This window comes from Bufo bufo, chromosome 4, assembly GCF_905171765.1.
Source record: "Bufo bufo chromosome 4, aBufBuf1.1, whole genome shotgun sequence".
In the NCBI taxonomy this organism is placed as follows: domain Eukaryota; kingdom Metazoa; phylum Chordata; class Amphibia; order Anura; family Bufonidae; genus Bufo; species Bufo bufo.
The window spans coordinates 42,798,041-42,821,974 of NC_053392.1; the positions used below are offsets into that span (position 1 = coordinate 42,798,041).

At 48.9% G+C, this 23,934-nt stretch overlaps 1 protein-coding gene across 3 annotated transcripts in view; it reads right to left on the reverse strand.

Annotated features, from left to right (window-relative positions):
- Positions 1-2,061: 2,061 nt before the first annotated feature.
- The window catches only part of FBXO16 (F-box protein 16), a 42,519-nt gene continuing 20,646 nt past the window's right edge, over positions 2,062-23,934 (reverse strand). For all 3 annotated transcript variants that reach the window (XM_040430956.1, XM_040430955.1, XM_040430953.1), the window contains 3 exons: positions 20,690-20,792; positions 8,989-9,214; positions 2,062-3,533 (listed from right to left, as the gene is read on the reverse strand). In XM_040430956.1, coding sequence (XP_040286890.1) covers positions 3,466-3,533; positions 8,989-9,214; positions 20,690-20,792 — 397 coding nt within the window. In that variant the 3' untranslated portion in view covers positions 2,062-3,465. The remainder of the gene's footprint in view (positions 3,534-8,988; positions 9,215-20,689; positions 20,793-23,934) is intronic.

Below are 23,934 nucleotides of genomic sequence, written 5' to 3' on the forward strand. Positions count from 1 at the left end.
TCTCAGGACACCCGGAGAAGTCGAGGGCATTTCGGACGCAACTAGACGCCTCCTGGACAACGTATGGGCTCCCGGCACCAGAAAATCTTCTAGGGCAGCCTGGAGAACTTGGGATAGCTGGTGCTTGGAAAGGGACCTGGATCACTCACCTGTTACAGTTCCTCACCTCCTTATTTGAGACGGGAAAGGCTTATCGGACGATTAACCTCTTTAGGTCTGCCATTTCCTCTACACATCAGGGTTTTGAGGGCACCCCTGCGGGACAACATCCTTCGGTTTGTCGCTTATTGCGCGGCGCCCGCCTGGCTTGCCCTTCCTGGCCCCGATTTTCTACAACTTGGGATGTTTTGCTGGTTTTATCCTTCTTTTCTTCATGGCCCAGTAATCCGGAGCTCTTTATGCGACAGCTGTCGGCCAAGTTATTGGTGCTCTTTTGCCTTATTTCTTGCAAAAGGGTCTCTGACGTTCGAGCTCTCGATCATGACGCCAGATCCTTTACCCCTGAAGCCGTCACATTCAACATTTCCCGACGCACCAAGACCAACATCAGATCGGTTTCGTATCCCAGTTTCCCGACTTCGCCGGCTCTCTGTCCGGTCGCCTCTTTTCGGGAGTATGAATCCGGGACGAGGGCTTCCTACGGTTTCTCAACTTTTCCTTTCCATTCCCCATCCTTTCGGCCCGGTCTCCAGCCCTACTTTGGCTCGTTGGATGAAGTGGGTTATGTCCCTTGCTGGTGTGGATACTTTAATCTTCTCCGCACATTCGGCGAGAGGTGTGGCCGCCACCTCTTTGCCGAATTCGGGGGAGCGTTTGGAGGACATCTTACATTTAGCTGACTGGTCTAGGGTCACGACGTTCAGGGAATTTTATTTTCGTCCTCCTCCTCATGTGTTTTCATCAATAATTGACCAGCTTTGAACCTGCAATAGGAGCCTCCATGTCTTGATGTAAAACTGCATGATTTTCCTAGTCTATGACGTAAAGTCATGGTTTTATTAAAGACACGGAGGCGAGTATTGCCCACTCTTGATTGCCCCTCCCTTATTGATGCTAATGGACATTTATATTTGTCTTATTTATTATGCCTGCATTTAGATGATTTTGACTGGCCAGCGAGTTTGGTGTCTACGCACTATTTATTTCCCTATATTCTCTTTTGTTCTCTTTTCAGGTTGAAGTTTCTACCGACCACGACATACCGCATCTTTTGTTCTCCTTCTCACAAGTTGGCCATGTTGGCTTCGTTGTGCAGTTCTGCTGGTTCTGAGACGGTTTTCCTCCAGTTGCACGGTTCCAGTTCAGGATTCGATTTGTGGTTCCAGTTCGTAGTTCCGGCCTTGGTGTCAGATTCACAAAGAAAGAGGAATGTCCAGAGGAGGAGCTGCCTATTATAGGGGGCTGTCAGGGGGGAGGGACCTTGTTACCACGGTTACATGTCTTTCTTAATTTTGTAAAATGTATTCTTTGCTGCTATTAGTGGACAGTAAAGAAAGGGATAGCAATACTCGCCTCCGTGTCTTTAATAAAACCATGACTTTACGTCATAGACTAGAAAAATCATGCAGTTACATTCTGTATTATACCCCAGAGCTGCACTCACTGTTCTGCTGGTGGAGTCACTGTGTACATACATTACATTACTTATCCTGTACTGATCCTGAGTTACATCCTGCTTTATACTCCAGAGCTGCACTAACTATTCAGCTGGTGGAGTCACTGTGTACATATATTACTTATCCTGTACTGATTCTGAGTTACATCCTGTATTATACTCCAGAGCGGCACTCACCATTCTGCTGGTGCAGTCACTGTGTACATACATTACTTATCCTGTACTGACCCTGAGTTACATCCTGTATTATACTCCAGAGCTGCACTCACTATTCTGCTGGTGGAGTCACTGTGTACATACATTACATTACTTATCCTGTACTGATCCTGAGTTACATCCTGTATTATACTCCAGAGCTGCACTCACTATTCTGCTGGTGCAGTCACTGTGTACATACATTACATTACTTATCCTGTACTGATCCTGAGTTACATCCTGTATTATACTCCAGAGCTGCACTCACTATTCTGCTGGTGGTAGGACCCCACCGATCTGATAGTTATCTGGGAGCTTTCCTTTCCTTTTCCATTAAGCATTAAAAGGTTATCCCAGTTTCAGCAAATACATCTAATATACAATTTACCAATATACTCTCTGCATTTATTTCTCACAGTTTCAAGACCTCTGCTTGCTGCCATTTAATAGAAACCTGCATTATTTACGTCCATAGCTCTGATATCTGTACTGCGCACTTGTGTGTCCATCACGTGGCCAGTGCAGGGTTGTTTTCACTGCGAGTCAACAATGAAGGTCCCTATGGAATGACAGCAAGCAGGGATCATGAGGAATGGCTACAGCAAGCACCCTGAGGAAAAATAAGCCGTATTTGCTGAAACTACATATTTGTCCTTCACAATGGAGTGAGGGTTCAACTGGTGCGTGGAGGGAGATTTGGACAATGGTGGTGACCTGACCTAGGAAGGGCGTGTATCTAGTGTGTAAGGGCGGCAAAATGGCCGCTGGTGAAAGCTGATCCATTTGTAAACCCCTGTACAAACAGCCGGATTCTGACTGGTCACCGCTAATTACCGGCTGATACTTGTCCCTCCAGGTCTCAAGTCTTTTGTTCCAGGAGATAAGCGGCATCAGGGGGTGTATGGCAGTCCCTCATCCCCTTGTGTGACCATCTTTATCGGGAGGACAGCTGTGGGCTAAACAATGGTTATCTTATGTGTATGGAGATGTGACATTATGGAAATGATGGGATTTAAGGGGTTAAATCTATAGGAAGAACTGTCTCACTATCAGAGTCCTCGAGGTGGCCCGGGACGTGGTCAGGCCGTCAAACATGTGACCGCCATGTAATACTCCATTTCCCCAGCAGTGGCCGCCACTTCCTTTCCCTGAGATGAGAGCTGATCGCCAGGTTTGCTTTCTTTCATAAAGCGGTTTTACTGATGAGATTTGTTTCATTATTCCATAAATGTTCACAATTTACATGAAAAAAAAAAACAAAAAAATAAATAAAAATAAAAAATAATAATAATTTGCATTTTTCTGTATATTAAAAAACGAAATCTACATCACAATGTCCATTGTCTCCTGATCTTTTGTATCTGCTCCTTTAAGAAGATTTGACCCTTACATTTCCTGATGTGATTACCTCCTCCGGTTACACAGGAATATGAGATCAAGGAGGTCAGGTGTAGTACAGGTACCTGCCCCCGGAGGGCCCAATCTTAGCCCCCCGCCTCCAGGCATCATGTTGTAAATCACAAGGACTGGGGGGAGATGATATCTGAGGCCGGGGATGATGTATGAGGCTGCACCTTGTCTACAGGGGGCAGGACTGGTCGGCAGGTGCTTGGAGCAGGTCGGTCCCATACAGGTGCTAATGGCGTCTGCGCTTCCTAGTCCTCGTCGGAGCCGTGGTCTGAGGCGGGCACCTGCCAGGGCTGACTCTCAAAGAGGGACACAGCTGAAAAGAAGACACAGAGATCATCATTACTATGGGGAGCAGCCATTATACTGAGCAGAGTCCTCTAGAGCAGCGCTCCTGAAAAGGTGGTAATGAGGGCACTCACAGGGATCCAGTGTGGCTGCCCGGAACTAGTACAAGATGGCTCGTAAGGGTGACATTATTACATGGGGTTAGTAAGGGTGACATTATTACATGGGGTTAGTATGGCTGGCATTATTACATGGGGTTAGTATGGCTGGCATTATTACATGGGGCTGGTATGGCTGGCATTATTACATGGGGTTGGTATGGCTGGCATTATTACATGGTGTTAGTATGGCTGGCATTATTACATGGGGTTGGTATGGCTGGCATTATTACATGGGGCTGGTATGGCTGGCATTATTACATGGGGCTGGTATGGCTGGCATTATTACATGGGGTTAGTATGACTGGCATTATTACATGGGGTTAGTATGACTGGCATTATTACATGGGGCTGGTATGGCTGGCATTATTACATGGGGTTAGTATGACTGGCATTATTACATGGGGTTAGTATGACTGGCATTATTACATGGGGCTGGTATGGCTGGCATTATTACATGGGGTTAGTATGACTGGCATTATTACATGGGGTTGGTATGGCTGGTATTATTACATGGGGTTGGTATGGCTGGCATTATTACATGGGGTTGGTATGGCTGGCATTATTACATGGGGTTAGTATAGCTGGCATTATTACATGGGGTTAGTATAGCTGGCATTATTACATGGGGTTGGCATGGCTGGCATTATTACATGGGGTTGGTATGGCTGGCATTATTACATGGGGTTAGTATGACTGGCATTATTACATGGGGTTAGTATGACTGGCATTATTACATGGGGCTGGTATGGCTGGCATTATTACATGGGGTTAGTATAGCTGGCATTATTATATCGGGTTAGTATAGCTGGCATTATTACATGGGGTTAGTATAGCTGGCATTATTATATCGGGTTAGTATGACTGGCATTATTACATGGGGTTAGTATGACTGGCATTATTACATGGGGCTGGTATGGCTGGCATTATTACATGGGGTTAGTATGACTGGCATTATTACATGAGGTTAGTATGACTGGTATTATTACATGGGGTTGGTATGGCTGGTATTATTACATGGGGTTGGTATGGCTGGCATTATTACATGGGGTTAGTATAGCTGGCATTATTATATCGGGTTAGTATAGCTGGCATTATTACATGGGGTTAGTATAGCTGGCATTATTATATCGGGTTAGTATGACTGGCATTATTACATGGGGTTAGTATGACTGGCATTATTACATGGGGCTGGTATGGCTGGCATTATTACATGGTGTTAGTATGGCTGGCATTATTACATGGGGTTGGTATGGCTGGCATTATTACATGGGGTTAGTATGACTGGCATTATTACATGGGGTTGGTATGGCTGGCATTATTACATGGGGTTAGTATGACTGGCATTATTACATGGGGTTAGTATGACTGGCATTATTACATGGGGCTGGTATGGCTGGCATTATTACATGGGGTTAGTATAGCTGGCATTATTATATCGGGTTAGTATGACTTGCATTATTACATGGGGTTAGTATGACTGGCATTATTATATCAGGTTGGTATGGCTGGCATTATTACATGGGGCTGGTATGGCTGGCATTATTACATGAAGTTAGTATAGCTGGCATTATTACATGGGGTTAGTATGACTGGCATTATTACATGGGGTTGGTATGGCTGGCATTATTACATGGGGTTGGTATGGCTGGCATTATTACATGGGGTTAGTATGACTGGCATTATTACATGGGGTTAGTATGACTGGCATTATTACATGGGGCTGGTATGGCTGGCATTATTACATGGGGTTAGTATAGCTGGCATTATTATATCGGGTTAGTATGACTGGCATTATTACATGGGGTTAGTATGACTGGCATTATTATATCAGGTTGGTATGGCTGGCATTATTACATGGGGCTGGTATGGCTGGCATTATTACATGAAGTTAGTATAGCTGGCATTATTATATCGGGTTAGTATGACTGGCATTATTACATGGGGTTAGTATGACTGGCATTATTATATCAGGTTGGTATGGCTGGCATTATTACATGGGGTTGGTATGGCTGGCATTATTACATGGGGTTAGTATGGCTGGCATTATTACATGGGGCTGGTATGGCTGGCATTATTACATGAGGTTAGTATGGCTGGCATTATTACATGGGGTTAGAATAGCTGGCATTATTATATCAGGTTGGTATGGCTGGCATTATTACATGGGGCTGGTATGGCTGGCATTATTACATGGGGTTGGTATGGCTGGCATTATTACATGGGGCTGGTATGGCTGGCATTATTACATGGGGTTTGTATGGCTGCCATTATTACATGGGGTTGGTATGGCTGGCATTATTACATGGGGTTGGTATGGCTGGCATTATTACATGGGGTTGGTATGGCTGGCATTATTACATTAGGTTGGTATGGCTGGCATTATTACATGAGGCTGGTATGGCTGGCATTATTACATGGGGTTGGTATGGCAGGCATTATTACATGGGGTTGGTATGGCTGGCATTATTACATGGGGTTAGTATGACTGGCATTATTACATGGGGCTGGTATGGCTGGCATTATTACATGGGGTTGGTATGGCTGGCATTATTACATGGGGCTGGTATGGCTGGCATTATTACATGGGGTTGGTATGGCTGTCATTATTACATGGGGTTGGTATGGCTGGCATTATTACATGGGGTTGGTATGGCTGCCATTATTACATTAGGTTGGTATGGCTGGCATTATTACATGGGGCTGGTATGGCTGGCATTATTACATGGGGTTGGTATGGCTGGCATTATTACATGGGGTTGGTATGGCTGGCATTATTACATGGGGTTGGTATGGCTGGCATTATTATATCAGGTTGGTATGGCTGGCATTATTACATGGGGCTGGTATGGCTGGCATTATTACATGGGGTTGGTATGGCTGGCATTATTACATGGGGCTAGTATGGCTGGCATTATTACATGGGGTTTGTATGGCTGGCATTATTACATGGGGTTGGTATGGCTGGCATTATTACATGGGGTTGGTATGGCTGGCATTATTACATGGGGTTGGTATGGCTGGCATTATTACATTAGGTTGGTATGGCTGGCATTATTACATTAGGTTGGTATGGCTGGCATTATTACATGAGGCTGGTATGGCTGGCATTATTACATGGGGTTGGTATGGCAGGCATTATTACATGGGGTTGGTATGGCTGGCATTATTACATGGGGTTAGTATGGCTGGCATTATTACATGGGGCTGGTATGGCTGGCATTATTACATGGGGTTGGTATGGCTGGCATTATTACATGGGGCTGGTATGGCTGGCATTATTACATGGGGTTGGTATGGCTGGCATTATTACATAGGGTTGGTATGGCTGGCATTATTACATGGGGTTGGTATGGCTGGCATTATTACATTAGGTTGGTATGGCTGGCATTATTACATGGGGCTGGTATGGCTGGCATTATTACATGGGGTTGGTATGGCTGGCATTATTACATGGGGTTGGTATGGCTGGCATTATTACATGGGGTTGGTATGGCTGGCATTATTATATCAGGTTGGTATGGCTGGCATTATTACATGGGGCTGGTATGGCTGGCATTATTACATGGGGTTGGTATGGCTGGCATTATTACATGGGGTTGGTATGGCTGGCATTATTACATGGGGTTGGTATGGCTGGCATTATTATATCAGGTTGGTATGGCTGGCATTATTACATGGGGCTGGTATGGCTGGCATTATTACATGAGGTTGGTATGGCTGGCATTATTACATGGGGCTAGTATGGCTGGCATTATTACATGGGGTTTGTATGGCTGGCATTATTACATGGGGTTGGTATGGCTGGCATTATTACATGGGGTTGGTATGGCTGGCATTATTACATGGGGTTGGTATGGCTGGCATTATTACATTAGGTTGGTATGGCTGGCATTATTACATGAGGCTGGTATGGCTGGCATTATTACATGGGGTTGGTATGGCAGGCATTATTACATGGGGTTGGTATGGCTGGCATTATTACATGGGGTTAGTATGGCTGGCATTATTACATGGGGCTGGTATGGCTGGCATTATTACATGGGGTTGGTATGGCTGGCATTATTACATGGGGCTGGTATGGCTGGCATTATTACATGGGGTTGGTATGGCTGGCATTATTACATGGGGTTGGTATGGCTGGCATTATTACATGGGGTTGGTATGGCTGGCATTATTACATTAGGTTGGTATGGCTGGCATTATTACATGGGGCTGGTATGGCTGGCATTATTACATGGGGTTGGTATGGCTGGCATTATTACATGGGGTTGGTATGGCTGGCATTATTACATGGGGTTGGTATGGCTGGCATTATTATATCAGGTTGGTATGGCTGGCATTATTACATGGGGCTGGTATGGCTGGCATTATTACATGGGGTTGGTATGGCTGGCATTATTACATGGGGTTGGTATGGCTGGCATTATTACATGGGGTTTGTATGGCTGCCATTATTACATGGGGTTGGTATGGCTGGCATTATTACATGGGGTTGGTATGGCTGGCATTATTACATGGGGTTGGTATGGCTGGCATTATTACATGGGGTTGGTATGGCTGGCATTATTACATGAGGTTGGTATGGCTGGCATTATTACATGGGGTTGGTATGGCTGGCATTATTACATGGGGTTGGTATGGCTGGCATTATTACATGGGGCTGGTATGGCTGGCATTATTACATGGGGTTGGTATGGCTGGCATTATTACATGGGGTTGGTATGGCTGGCATTATTACATGGGGTTGGTATGGCTGGCATTATTACATGGGGCTGGTATGGCTGGCATTATTACATGGGGCTGGTATGGCTGGCATTATTACATGGGGTTGGTATGGCTGGCATACACAGTGTCCAGCTAATACTCGTCTAAAGAGCTTATATAATACCACCACATAGCGCCCAAGTAATATAAAGTGCCCAACTAATTCTCATCTAAAGAGCTCATATAATACCACCATATACTGTCCAAATAATATACAGTGTCCAACTAATATCCCCCAAAGAGCTCACTTAATACCACCATAGAGTGCCAAGATAATACTGCCAATTACGGTACATACCCCATCCTCCCATATAATATGCAGTATTCAAATATTCCCCCTTAAAGAGCTTTAATAATACCGCTATATAATCCATTTCACAAATAATACCACCATACAATGCTACATAATACTTGGGTGTCCAGGAAAGCTTGGTTGAATGCCCTGTGGGAGCTGTGCTGGCCGCCATATGGTCACCCAGGTGGGAATGGAACAGGACAGGAGGGGGCGATGCAAGCACTTATCCTAAAGACCGCTATACGTCAGGCGGGGGTACGTACTTGGGGGGCTCCTGGATGTCCGGGTGCAGGCTTTCCTTCCCTTCTCAGACAGTGTGGGGACCCCGGATCGTACGGGCGCAGGGCGTATGCCAGCGTTCCACTCTGTACTCTGCGCCAGGCTCTTAGCAGTCGTCTTGTTCACTGGGTATTCTCCAGACTGGTGGGCGGCCCAGCTCGGTCTGCCGGGGGGCTTGCCTAGGTTTCCAAATTCAGCCGAAATCGACATCTATGGGAACACAGCACAATGAACCTGCACATCTGGTTTTTGGAACCATCCACCACCCTACAAGGGGACGTGGATCTAACATATCCATATAAAGCCCAACACCGCTCATTGCTGAGGGTTCGTTACAATTGTATCCAGTCTTGTGTAGGGTTCCATAGACTGATACACTGTAACAAACTGCAGCTGTGTGAGCAGGGCTTAGGTAAGAAGTGTTTTCTACTCCCTGAATGTAATCAAGGATCCTGCCATTCACAGACAGGAAGCAGAGATCTTAAAAATGGTGAAACACAAAGAGCGTTACCCATTACACAATGGTTAAAGGAGATAGAGGGGTTCCCCTTTAGGATTCTCATCTATTATCAGTACGGCTAAAAAGGGCGCCTCTCGTCGACAACGCGTTGATTTCCATGGTGCTGTGTAATGCCTCATTTCTCCTGTGGTGGAGCTGTAGAGAAATTGAAACTTGCTGCAAGATTCCTCCACAGATTCCAAGTGATCGCTGAGGGTCTTAGCCCATCAGCCGAGCATGCCTGTGTTCTGAAAGGTTACCCACAGTCACCCCCAGCAATCAGCCAAGCATGCCTGTGTTCAGAAAGGTTACCCATAGTCACCCCAGCGATCAGCCGAGCATGCCTGTGTTCTGAAAGGTTACCCACAGTCACCCCCAGCGATCAGCCGAGCATGCGTGTGTTCTAAAAGGTTACCCACAGTGACCCCTGGGATCGGCCGAGCATGCCTGTGTTCTAAAACGTTACCCACAGTCACCCCCAGCGATCAGCCGAGCATGCCTGTGTTCTGAAAGGTTACCCATAGTCACCCCAGCGATCTGCCAAGCATGCCTGTGTTCTAAAACGTTACCCACAGTCACCCCCAGCGATCAGCTGAGCATGCCTGTGTTCTGAAAGGTTACCCACAGTCACCCCCAGTGATCAGCTGAGCATGCCTGTGTTCTGAAAGGTTAACCATAGCCACCCCTGCGATAGGCCGAGCATGCATGTGTTCTGAAAGGTTACCCGCAGTCACCCCCAGCGATCAGCCGAGCATGCCTGTGTTCTGAAAGGTTACCCACAGTCACCCCCAGCGATCAGCCGAGCATGCCTGTGTTCTGAAAGGTTACCCACAGTCACCCCCAGCGATCAGCTGAGCATGCCTGTGTTCTAAAAGGTTACCCACAGTCACCCCTGCGATAGGCCGAGCATGCCTGTGTTCTGAAAGGTTACCCACAGTCACCCCCAGCCATTAGCCGAGCATGCCTGTGTTCCAAAAGGTTACCCACAGTGACCCCTGTGATCGGCCGAGCATGCCTGTGTTCTGAAAGGTTACCCATAGTCACCCCAGCGATCTGCCAAGCATGCCTGTGTTCTAAAAGGTTACCCACAGTCACCCCCAGCAATCAGCCGAGCATGCCTGTGTTCTAAAAGGTTACCCACAGTGACCCCCAGCAATCAGCCGAGCATGCCTGTGTTCTGAAAGATTACCCATAGTCACCCCAGCGATCTGCCGAGCATGCCTGTGTTCTAAAAGGTTACCCACAGTCACCCCCAGCGATCAGCCGAGCATGCCTGTGTTCTGAAAGGTTACCCACAGTCACCCCCAGCGATCAGCCAGGCATGCCTGTGTTCTGAAAGGTTACCCACAGTCACCCCCAGCGATCAGCCGAGCATGCCTGTGTTCTGAAAGGTTACCCACAGTCACCCCCAGCGATCAGCCGAGCATGCGTGTGTTCTAAAAGGTTACCCACAGTGACCCCTGGGATCGGCCGAGCATGCCTGTGTTCTAAAACGTTACCCACAGTCACCCCCAGCGATCAGCCGAGCATGCCTGTGTTCTGAAAGGTTACCCATAGTCACCCCAGCGATCTGCCAAGCATGCCTGTGTTCTGAAAGGTTACCCACAGTCACCCCTGCGATAGGCCGAGCATGCCTGTGTTCTGAAAGGTTACCCACAGTCACCCCCAGTGATCAGCTGAGCATGCCTGTGTTCTGAAAGGTTAACTATAGTCACCCCTGCGATAGGCCGAGCATGCATGTGTTCTGAAAGGTTACCCGCAGTCACCCCCAGCGATCAGCCGAGCATGCCTGTGTTCTGAAAGGTTACCCACAGTCACCCCCAGCGATCAGCCGAGCATGCCTGTGTTCTGAAAGGTTACCCACAGTCACCCCCAGCGATCAGCTGAGCATGCCTGTGTTCTAAAAGGTTACCCACAGTCACCCCTGCGATAGGCCGAGCATGCCTGTGTTCTGAAAGGTTACCCACAGTCACCCCCAGCCATTAGCCGAGCATGCCTGTGTTCCAAAAGGTTACCCACAGTGACACCTGCGATCGGCCGAGCATGCCTGTGTTCTGAAAGGTTACCCATAGTCACCCCAGCGATCTGCCAAGCATGCCTGTGTTCTAAAAGGTTACCCACAGTCACCCCCAGCAATCAGCCGAGCATGCCTGTGTTCTAAAAGGTTACCCACAGTGACCCCCAGCAATCAGCCGAGCATGCCTGTGTTCTGAAAGGTTACCCATAGTCACCCCAGCGATCTGCCGAGCATGCCTGTGTTCTGAAAGGTTACCCACAGTCACCCCCAGCGATCAGCCAGGCATGCTTGTGTTCTGAAAGGTTACCCACAGTCACCCCCAGCGATCAGCTGAGCATGCCTGTGTTCTAAAAGGTTACCCACGGTCACCCCTGCGATAGGCCGAGCATGCCTGTGTTCTGAAAGGTTACCCACAGTCACCCCCAGCCATTAGCCGAGCATGCCTGTGTTCCAAAAGGTTACCCACAGTGACCCCTGCGATCGGCCGAGCATGCCTGTGTTCTGAAAGGTTACCCATAGTCACCCCAGCGATCTGCCAAGCATGCCTGTGTTCTAAAAGGTTACCCACAGTCACCCCCAGCAATCAGCCGAGCATGCCTGTGTTCTAAAAGGTTACCCACAGTGACCCCCAGCAATCAGCCGAGCATGCCTGTGTTCTGAAAGGTTACCCATAGTCACCCCAGCGATCTGCCGAGCATGCCTGTGTTCTAAAAGGTTACCCACAGTCACCCCCAGCGATCAGCCGAGCATGCCTGTGTTCTAAAAGGTTACCCACAGTGACCCCCAGCAATCAGCCGAGCATGCCTGTGTTCTGAAAGGTTACCCATTGTCACCCCAGCGATCAGCCAAGCATGCCTGTGTTCTGAAAGGTTACCCACAGTGACCCCCAGCGATCAGCTGAGCATGCCTGTGTTCTGAAAGGTTACCCATAGTCACCCCAGCGATCAGCCAAGCATGTCTGTATTGTATAAAGTTACCCACAGTGACCCCCAGCGATCAGCTGAGCATGCCTGTGTTCAGAAAGGTTACCCACAGTCACCCCTGCGATCAGCCGAGCATGCCTGTTTTCTAAAAGGTTACCCATAGTGACCCCCAGCGATCAGCCGAGCATGCTTGTGTTCTGAAAGGTTACCCATAGTCACCCCTGCGATTGGCCGAGCATACTTGTGTTCTCAAAGGTTACCCATAGTCACCCCTGCGATTGGCCGAGCATACTTGTGTTCTCAAAGGTTACCCATAGTGACCCCCAGCAATCAGCCGAGCATGCCTGTGTTCTGAAAGGTTACCCACAGTCACCCCCAGCCATTAGCCGAGCATGCCTGTGTTCCAAAAGGTTACCCACAGTGACCCCTGCGATCGGCCGAGCATGCCTGTGTTCTGAAAGGTTACCCATAGTCACCCCAGCGATCTGCCAAGCATGCCTGTGTTCTAAAAGGTTACCCACAGTCACCCCCAGCAATCAGCCGAGCATGCCTGTGTTCTAGAAGGTTACCCACAGTGACCCCCAGCAATCAGCCGAGCATGCCTGTGTTCTGAAAGGTTACCCATAGTCACCCCAGCGATCTGCCGAGCATGCCTGTGTTCTAAAAGGTTACCCACAGTCACCCCCAGCGATCAGCCGAGCATGCCTGTGTTCTAAAAGGTTACCCACAGTGACCCCCAGCAATCAGCCGAGCATGCCTGTGTTCTGAAAGGTTACCCATTGTCACCCCAGCGATCAGCCACGCATGCCTGTGTTCTGAAAGGTTACCCACAGTGACCCCCAGCGATCAGCTGAGCATGCCTGTGTTCTGAAAGGTTACCCATTGTCACCCCAGCGATCTGCCAAGCATGCCTGTGTTCTGAAAGGTTACCCATAGTCACCCCAGCGATCAGCAGAGCATGCCTGTGTTCTAAAAGGTCACCCACAGTGACCCCTGCGATCGGCCGAGCATGCCTGTGTTCTGAAAGGTTACCCATTGTCACCCCAGCGATCAGCCGAGCATGCCTGTTTTCTAAAAGGTTACCCATAGTGACCCCCAGCGATCAGCCGAGCATGCTTGTGTTCTGAAAGGTTACCCATAGTCACCCCTGCGATTGGCCGAGCATACTTGTGTTCTCAAAGGTTACCCATAGTCACCCCTGCGATTGGCCGAGCATACTTGTGTTCTCAAAGGTTACCCATAGTGACCCCCAGCAATCAGCCGAGCATGCCTGTGTTCTAAAAGGTTACCCATAGTCACCCCTGCGATCAGCTGAGCATGCCTGTGTTCTGAAAGGTTACCCATTGTCACCCCAGCGATCTGCCAAGCATGCCTGTGTTCTGAAAGGTTACCCATAGTCACCCCAGCGATCGGCCGAGCATGCCTGTGTTCTAAAAGGTCACCCACAGTGACCCCTGCGATCGGCCGAGCATGCCTGTGTTCTGAAAGGTTACCCATTGTCACCCCAGCGATCTGCCGAGCATGCCTGTGTTCTGTAAAGTTACTCATAGTGACCCCCAGCGATCTGCCAAGCATGCCTGTGTTCTAAAAGGTCACCCACAGTGACCCCTGCGATCGGCCGAGCATGCCTGTGTTCTGAAAGGTTACCCATAGTCACCCCAGCGATCTGCCAAGCATGCCTGTGTTCTGAAAGGTTACCCACAGTGACCCCCAGCAATCAGCCGAGCATGCATGTGTTCTGTAAGGTTACCCATAGTCACCCCTGCGATCGACCGAGCATACCTGTGTTCTCAAAGGTTACCCATAGTGACCCCCAGCGATCAGCCGAGCATGCATGTGTTCTGTAAGGTTACCCATAGTCACCCCTGCGATCGACCGAGCATACCTGTGTTCTCAAAGGTTACCCATAGTCACCCCAGCGATCTGCCGAGCATGCCTGTGTTCAGAAAGGTTACCCACAGTCACCCCCAGCAATCAGCCGAGCATGCGTGTGTTCTGAAAGGTTACCCACAGTCACCCCTGTGATCAGCCGAGCATACCTGTGTTCTCAAAGGTTACCCATAGTGACCCCCAGCAATCAGCCGAGCATGCCTGTGTTCTGAAAGGTTACCCATAGTCACCCCAGCGATCAGCCAAGCATGTCTGTATTGTATAAAGTTACCCACAGTGACCCCCAGCAATCAGCTGAGCATGCGGGTGTTCAGAAAGGTTACCCACAGTCACCCCTGCGATCAGCCGAGCATGCCTGTTTTCTAAAAGGTTACCCATAGTGGCCCCCAGCGATCAGCCGAGCATGCTTGTGTTCTGAAAGGTTACCCATAGTCACCCCTGCGATTGGCCGAGCATACTTGTGTTCTCAAAGGTTACCCATAGTGACCCCCAGCAATCAGCCGAGCATGCCTGTGTTCTAAAAGGTTACCCATAGTCACCCCTGCGATCAGCCGAGCATGCCTGTGTTCTGAAAGGTTACCCATTGTCACCCCAGCGATCTGCCAAGCATGCCTGTGTTCTGAAAGGTTACCCATAGTCACCCCAGCGATCGGCCGAGCATGCCTGTGTTCTAAAAGGTCACCCACAGTGACCCCTGCGATCGGCCGAGCATGCCTGTGTTCTGAAAGGTTACCCATTGTCACCCCAGCGATCTGCCGAGCATGCCTGTGTTCTGTAAAGTTACTCATAGTGACCCCCAGCGATCTGCCAAGCATGCCTGTGTTCTAAAAGGTCACCCACAGTGACCCCTGCGATCGGCCGAGCATGCCTGTGTTCTGAAAGGTTACCCATAGTCACCCCAGCGATCTGCCAAGCATGCCTGTGTTCTGAAAGATTACCCACAGTGACCCCCAGCAATCAGCCGAGCATGCATGTGTTCTGTAAGGTTACCCATAGTCACCCCTGCCATCGACCGAGCATACGTGTGTTCTCAAAGGTTACCCATAGTCACCCCAGCGATCTGCCGAGCATGCCTGTGTTCAGAAAGGTTACCCACAGTCACCCCCAGCAATCAGCCGAGCATGCGTGTGTTCTGAAAGGTTACCCATAGTCACCCCAGCGATCGGCCGAGCATGCCTGTGTTCTGAAAGGTTACCCACAGTCACCCCTGTGATCAGCCGAGCATACCTGTGTTCTCAAAGGGGAGAAAGCCAATCGGGTCCTATTCATCCCGGATTTTTGGGTCCATTCATTAATTTCCCCAGAACTTTGCAATCACTGCTAGCTGTCAGTGAATGGAAGTTTTTAGGTTTTTTTTCTTTACAGAAAATGTATACTAGCCATGTCAGGTATAGCGGATGCTAACTGGTGCAGACGGCGGATACCGTGGCCGTGTGCAGATCTAACATCTTCCCCCCACGCCCCCGGACTCATGCGGCTGACACACGGCACTAGTGATGGATGAGGTGATCATACGTGTAGTGAATAGCTGGAAGCTGCGATCACACAGATGTAACATGAACCCCACATGGCTTCCCCTCATGCCATATTTGCAGGTGAAGCTTTGATGTAAAGGCGATCGCTGGATCCAGAGGTGTCTAACCGTGACCGCAGCAGTGACAGGCGATGACTGAAGAGGCCCAGGTGTGAGGTCACACCCACAATGTGTGAGCGAGGAATGTGAGAGCAAACACCGCCATCCATGAGCAGTACCTGGCGGTTGTAAGAGGAGCGTCCCGGGAGAGATCTGCACGGCTACGGACAGGAAAACACACAGGATAAGGCTACATGCACACGACCGTATGTGTTTTGCAGTCTGCAAAAAAAACGGATGCCATCCGTATGCCATCCTTTTTTTTTGGCGGATCCATTGTAACAATGCCTAAAACGGACAAGAATAGGACATGTTTTATTTTTTTTGCGGGGCTACGGAACGGGCATACTGATGCAGATAGCACACAGTCATTGAAATGAATAGGTCCGCATCCTATCCGCAAAAAAAACGGAACAGACACGGAAACAAAATACGTTCGCGTGCATGTAGCCCAAACCTGCGAGAAAACTAGGACATCACATAGACCCAGAGCGAGGGGACAGCACCATAGTAAGGCTACTTTCACACTTGCGCTTTCCCTTTCCGCTATTGGAATCCGTCATAGGGTCTCAATAGCGGGAGGGGGGGGGGGGCGCTTTCGTTTTGTCCCCATTCATTGTCAATAGGGACAAAACGGGACTGAACGAAACGGAATGCACCATAATGCATTCCGTTCCGTTTGGTTGCTTTCCCATCGCCGACAGAATAAGCGCTTTTCCTACCAAAATGTAGTGCGGACCAAGACGGATCCGTACTGGCACACAACGTACGGCAAGTCAATGGGGACGGATCCGTTTTCTTGGACACAATAGAAAACGGATCCGTCCTCCATTGACTTTCATGACGGATCCGTCTTGGCTATGTTACAAATAACGCAAACGGTTGTATTGTCAGAACGGAAGCGTTTTTGCTGATCCATGACGGTGTGGTGTGAAAGTAGCCTAAGCAGAGAGGACACTCTCCCAGTCCTCTATGGTCCCCTGGGTTTAGTGTAATTAGATATATAAAGGGCATCTGTCAGCAGTTTTGTACCTATGACGCTGTCTGACCTGTTACATGTGCGCTTGGCAGCTGAAGACGTCTGTGTTGGTCCCATGTTCCTATGTGTCCGCATTACTGAGAAAAGTGAGGTTCTGTTATATGCAAATGAGCCTCTAGGAGCAACGGGGGCGTAGCCATTACACTTAGAGGCTCTGCTCTTTCTGTAACTACCGCGTCCTCTGCACTTTGTCAAGGCCAGGTGTGATGATGTTTTCACTATCTGACCCTGTCAGTCAAAGTGCAGAGAGAGCGGAGCCTCTAGGTGTAATGGCAACTACAAATCTGCTGACAGATGCACTTTAAGTCATCAACATCTGATCAGTGGGGGTCCGACTCCTGCCACCCACAGCGATCGGATGAATGTTGCCCTCTCTTAATAGTATACAGAGCACAGCGCCACACATTGTAAAGTGGCTGTGCTTGGTATTGCAGCTCAGCCCCATTCACTGCTGCACAGGGCGTACGTGACTGATGGGCGTTACGTCACAGGCCGAGGAAGCGGCAAGAGCACTTGGTCCTCGGGCCGGGAGTCGGACCCCCAAATGATTAGATATTGATGACCTATCCAGAGAACAATTGATCAATATTTAAATCCCAGAAAATCCATTTAAAGCAGAGGTCACAAACCTTCGGCACTCCAGCTGCTGTGAAACTACAACTCTCAGCATGCACATTTTCTTGCCTGCCCACAGAAGTGAACGGAGCACTCAAGGAGTTGTAGTTTCGGAACAACTGGAGTGCCAGACCTTGCACCTGTGAGCAGGATCAACCCTATTAAACCAGGTATACTGCCTGTTAGGGTTGATCCTGCCAATCATAAATGACACCTGTCATGTGAAAATCAGTCACGGCGCGATCAACAGAAAAATACTTTTATACATTATGCAAATGAGGGCGGGGCCTGATCTGTCAGAGTTGTCACCAAAAAACTAACTTGCATAAATAATAAAAGTATTTCTTCTTGGGAAACGCCACAATCGATGTTGACAAGACAGGTATCAATTTAAGGCCTCATGCACACGACAGTATTTTTTCACGGTCCGCAAAACGGGGTTCCGTCGTTCCGTGATCCGTGACCGTTTTTTCGTCCGTGGGTCTTCCTTGATTTTTGGAGGATCCACGGACATGAAAAAAAAGTCGTTTTGGTGTCCGCCTGGCCGTGCGGAGCCAAACTGATCCGTCCTGAATTACAATGCAAGTCAATGTGGACGGATCCGTTTGACGTTGACACAATATGGTGCAATTGCAAACGGATCCGTCCCCCATTGACTTTCAATGTAAAGTCAGGAGGTAATATACCATAGGATCGGAGTTTTCTCCAATCCGATGGTATATTTTAACTTGAAGCGTCCCCATCACCATGGGAACGCCTCTATGTTAGAATATACCATCGGATTTGAGTTAGATCGTGAAACTCATATCCGACAGTATATTCTAACACAGAGGCGTTCCCATAGTGATGGGGACGCTTTAGGTTAGAATATACTAAAAGAACTGTGAACATGACTGCCCCCTGCTGCCTGGCAGCACCCGATCTCTTACAGGGGGCTGTGATCCGCACAATTAACCCCTCAGGTGCTGCACCTGAAGGGGTTAATTGTGAGTATCATAGCCCCCTGTAAGAGATCAGGGGCTGCCAGGCAGCAGGGGGCAGACCCCCCTCCCTCCCCAGTTTGAATATCATTGGTGGCCAGTGTGCGGCCCCCCCCTCCCTCCCTCTTTTTGTATTATCATTGGTGGCCAGTGTGCGGCCCCCCCTCTATTGTATTATCATTGGTAGCCAGTGTGCCCCCCCCCCCCCGGCCCCCCCTCCCTCCCTCTATTGTATTATCATTGCTGCGCTGTCTGTGACCGGCCGGGAGCTCCTCCTACTGGTAAGTGACAGGTCTGTGCGGCGCATTGCTTAATGATCTGTCACTTACCAGTAGGAGGAGCTCCCGGCCGGTCACAGACAGCGCAGCAGGTAAGTATGATGTTTCTAATATTGCTAAGTAACCATGGCAACCAGGACTGCAGTAGCGTCCTGGTTGCCATGGTTACCGATCGGAGCCCCAGCGATTAAACTGGGACTCCGATCGGAACTCTCCCATGCCACCAATGATCGGGGGAGGGGGGCCGCACACTGGCCACCAATGATATTAATACAATAGAGGGGGGGCCGGGGGGGCGCACACTGGCCACCAATGATAATACAATAGAGGGAGGGAGGGGGGGCCAGGAGGGGCCGCACACTGGCCTCCAATGATAATACAATAAAGGGAGGGAGGGGGGGCCAGGGGGGCCGCACACTGGCTACCAATGATAATACAATAAAGGGAGGGAGGGGGGTCCGGGGGGGTCCGCACTGGCCACCAATGATATTAATACAATAGAGGGAGGGGGGGCCGGGGGGAGGCCGCACTGGCCACCAATGAAATTAAAACTGGTTAGGGAGGGGGGTCTGCCCCCTGCTGCCTGGCAGCCCCTGATCTCATACAGGGGGCTATGATACGCACAATTAACCCCTTCAGGTGCAGCACCTGAGGGGTTAATTGTGCGGATCACAGCCCCCGGATCACAGCCCCCTGTAAGAGATCGGGTGCTGCCAGGCAGCAGGGGGCAGTCATGTACACAGTTCGTAGTATATTCTAACTAGAAGTGTCCCCTCTATGTTAGAATATACTGTCGGATTTGAGTTTTCACGAAGCTCTGAAAAAGCTTTTATGCACACGGATCTTCGGATCCGTCTGTATGAAAGTAGCCTACGGACACGGATCACGGACACGGATGCCAATCTTGTGTGCATCCGTGTTTTTTCACGGACCCATTGACTTGAATGGGTCCGTGAACCGTTGTCCGACAAAAAAATAGGACAGGTCCTATCTTTAGGACGGACAGGATACACGGATCACGGAGGCGGATGACAAACGGTGCATTTTCCGAGTTTTCAACTGACCCATTGAAAGTCAATGGGTCCGCAGAAAATCACGGAAAACGGAACAACGGCCACGGGTGCACACAACGGTCGTGTGCATGAGGCCTAAAGGGGTTGTCTGGGCTTTTACTACTGATGACCTATCTTCAGGATAGGTCATCAATATCAGATTGGTGGGAGACCAACACCTGGCACTCCCGCCGATCAGCTGTTTGAGGAGACGGTGCACACAATGCGCACGTGCCGTCTCCCTTCTCTCTTCCTGTCCGCTGCTGCTGTCTATGGTCTTTGCGGTGGTGATATTGATAAAGAGATGTATTGATTAATAGTAAAAGCCCGGACAATCCCTTTAATCGGCAGGATTAACCCCACCAGGCAGTTATGCTTGATCATCAGAAAATACACAGTTTTAGGGCTTGTTCACTTGAATGGGTACGCAATCCCTCCGTTCCGCAAAAAGATAGAGCAAGCTCTATCTTTTTGCGGTGCGGAAGCACGGAACAGAACCTCAGAAAACACTCCATAGTGCTTCTGTAGTGTTCCGTTCCATGGTTCCGTTCCGCATCTCCGGATTTGCGGACCCATTGAAATGAATGGGTCTGCATCCGTGATGCGGAATGGCCACGGAACGGTACCCATGTATTGCGGATCCGCAAATGCGGTCCGCAATACGGGCACAGGCTTCACACGTTCGTGTGAACGAGCCCTTAATATGTCAAATAAGATGAGTTTGAGAATCTGATCGTCCTGTTATCGTTAGGCACATACCAGTGATTTAGCCTTGCGCAGCTTGTAAGATGCGGAGGACGGTCTCTTGGTTTTCTCTAGGTTCTGCTTGTTGAGGACTGCGGTCCCAGCCCCGGACTTCCGCCTGTGGAGTATAAGGACAGATATTACACAGAGGTAATTGTCATTTTTGTCCTATTTGGACGATCCCTTCAACAGTAACCAGCGACCGGCTCTAATCTGTGGTCTGTCTTCAATTGCTCGGTTCTCCTGCAGCGCCACCACCGCGAAAATTAAAGGGGCTACGACACCATTAAACGTTATTTTAATATAATTCAGCATGGAAAACTAGTTACTTTTGTCATTGACTTCCTGTTACAAAAATACTCCGGTTTTGAGATATTTTCTTTACTTTATTATAATGGCGCACCCTGGTGTTTAATCTAAATAGTAATGTTCACGTCCCCGTACTGAGGTAGTCGCACATGCTCAGATCCATCCTTCAACCGGCAACAGCCATATCTACAATTTAAAGGTATGATACAGGGAGAGAGCGGCAGCAGAAAGGGGACGTCCCTTGAACTGTGATAGGGAGAGAGCTGCGGCCTAAAGGGCACACCCCCGGAGCTGTTATAGGGAGAGAACTGTAGCAGAAAGGGGACTCTCACTGAGCTGTGAGAGGGAGTGACCTTCAGCAGTAGGGACACCCCCCTACACTGTGATAGGGAGAGGGCTTCAGCAGAAAGGACACACACCCTTGAGCTGTGATAGGGAGAGAGCTGCAGCAGAAAGTACACGTCCTCTTAAGCTGTTATAGGGAGAGAACTGCAGCAGAAAGTACACATCCTCTTAAGCTGTTATAGGGAGAGAACTGCAGCAGAAATTACAAGTTCTCCTGTGCTGTTATAGGGAGAGAACTGCAGCAGAAAGTACACGTCCTCTTAAGCTGTTATAGGGAGAGAACTGCAGCAGGAAGTACACGTCCTCTTGAGCTGTTATAGGGAGAGAACTGCAGCAGAAATTACACATTCTCTTGAGCTGTTATAGGGAGAGAACTGCAGCAGAAAGTACACGTTCTCCTGAGCTGTTATAGGGAGAGAACTGCAGCAGAAAGTACACGTCCTCTTAAGCTGTTATAGGGAGAGAACTGCAGCAGAAATTACAAGTTCTCCTGTGCTGTTATAGGGAGAGAACTGCAGCAGAAAGTACACGTCCTCTTAAGCTGTTATAGGGAGAGAACTGCAGCAGGAAGTACACGTCCTCTTGAGCTGTTATAGGGAGAGAACTGCAGCAGAAATTACACGTTCTCTTGAGCTGTTATAGGGAGAGAACTGCAGCAGAAATTACACGTTCTCCTGAGCTGTTATAGGGAGAGAACTGCAGCAGAAAGTACACGTTCTCCTGAGCTGTTATAGGGAGAGAACTGCAGCAGAAAGTACACGTCCTCTTAAGCTGTTATAGGGAGAGAACTGCAGCAGGAAGTACACGTCCTCTTGAGCTGTTATAGGGAGAGAACTGCAGCAGAAATTACACGTTCTCCTGAGCTGTTATAGGGAGAGAACTGCAGCAGAAAGTACACGTTCTCCTGAGCTGTTATAGGGAGAGAACTGCAGCAGAAAGTACACGTTCTCCTGAGCTGTTATAGGGAGAGAACTGCAGCAGAAAGTACACGTTCTCTTGAGCTGTTATAGAGAGAGAACTGTAGCAGAAAGGACATGAGCTAGGATAGAGAGCTGCAGCAGTTCTCTACTGCACCCTCAGCATTGATGGGGAGAGAAAGAACATACACCTTGAGCTGTGATAGGGAAAGAGCTGCAGCAAAAAGGACACACCCCGTAGAAACTTCAGCAGTGCCCCCTGAGAAAGGAAATGCCCCTAAGTTTCCAGCCTGAAGAATACCTAGCAGAGCGATTGGATGGGGAGATCTCTGGATCCATGTGACATACATAAGTGGTCCTAGTCATGTTCTATATATGATGTCTGATTTTCATTTTTTTACATCAGTTATGGCACGACCCCTTTAAATATTGCACGGTTCCCACCGAAATCCATTTCCTGATAAAGCCGGGTGACAATCTGTGAGATCTGAGACAAACTGACTGCCACCCAGCTTTCCCAGAAACAGTTAAAACTAAGTCAGCAAAGAATGTAAATGGGTGTGAGAAAAAGGCCCGGATGCCCGTATGGCGCTTCTCTCATCGAGCGGTTGCGGGGCATTTACGCGGCGTCTCTCAGGATGACGAGCTGCTTCCTGCGTGCTGGAGAATATTTACGGTGCAGGATTTGTCAAAGCAAACAAGCAGAATCCGACATTCTTGGCGATAATCTGAGCCTGTTACAACTGATCTGCAGAACTGGATGGTTAACCCCTAAGTGGCTCAACCGGTCGTCTGATGAAGAGTAAAGAGGGGCCTCAGTTGTCAGGATGTAAATTAGGGCACCTGCTGCTCAGTCTGAAATAGGGGGCGCCGTTGTACCCACCTCCAGTCTACAGTGTCAAAAGAGCCTCAGAGGGGTAAATGTCACACTGGACCCTCCGCACGTTTAAACCCAAAACCCTGCTTCATTTAGAGGTTCCTCTGCTTTGGGCAATTCCTACTTGTTAGAAAGGTCCCTTGACAATGTGTAGATCACACAGCGATCGGCTGTGATCAGTGGGAAAAGCTTGCAGCAAGTGTTCAACTTCTCTGCAGCACCACCACAGGAGAGATGAAGCATTACACAGTGTCCATTCACATCAATCAGGACAGGTCCTCCAGAGAAAGAGACGCCCTTTGTAGCTACTCTACGCTCTGGCCAAGAGATGAGGATCCTCAATATGACACCCCTTCTCAGAGCTTCCTAATAGGATGTATCACAATGGGTTTTCTGAACAGGACAATCCCTTTAAATCCCTTCTCTTTCCAACCAGAAATGGCCATTTTAATGCAAATGAACATAAACCCTGCCCTTTATGGGGTATGGTCCACAGGACACCGGTGGACATCTAAACTACAATTTCTGTCACCAGAATGAAATTGACTATATTATATACAGTGTATTGAAAAAATGCAGAAAATCTGCCCACCCCCGATCCAGCAGGACAGTCCTGAATTTTCATATATATTCCAGGACTCCCTAGTCCATCATGGCTGCCTTCTCCATTCTCGAGTGCCATGCTCTGATGACACAGAGAAAAAACAGAAGAGGAAGTTACACATCCAACCAATTCGAAGGAAAGGACACCGTGTAATGCTTCATTTCTCCTGTAGAGGCACTACAGCAAAACTGAACACTCACTCTCATAG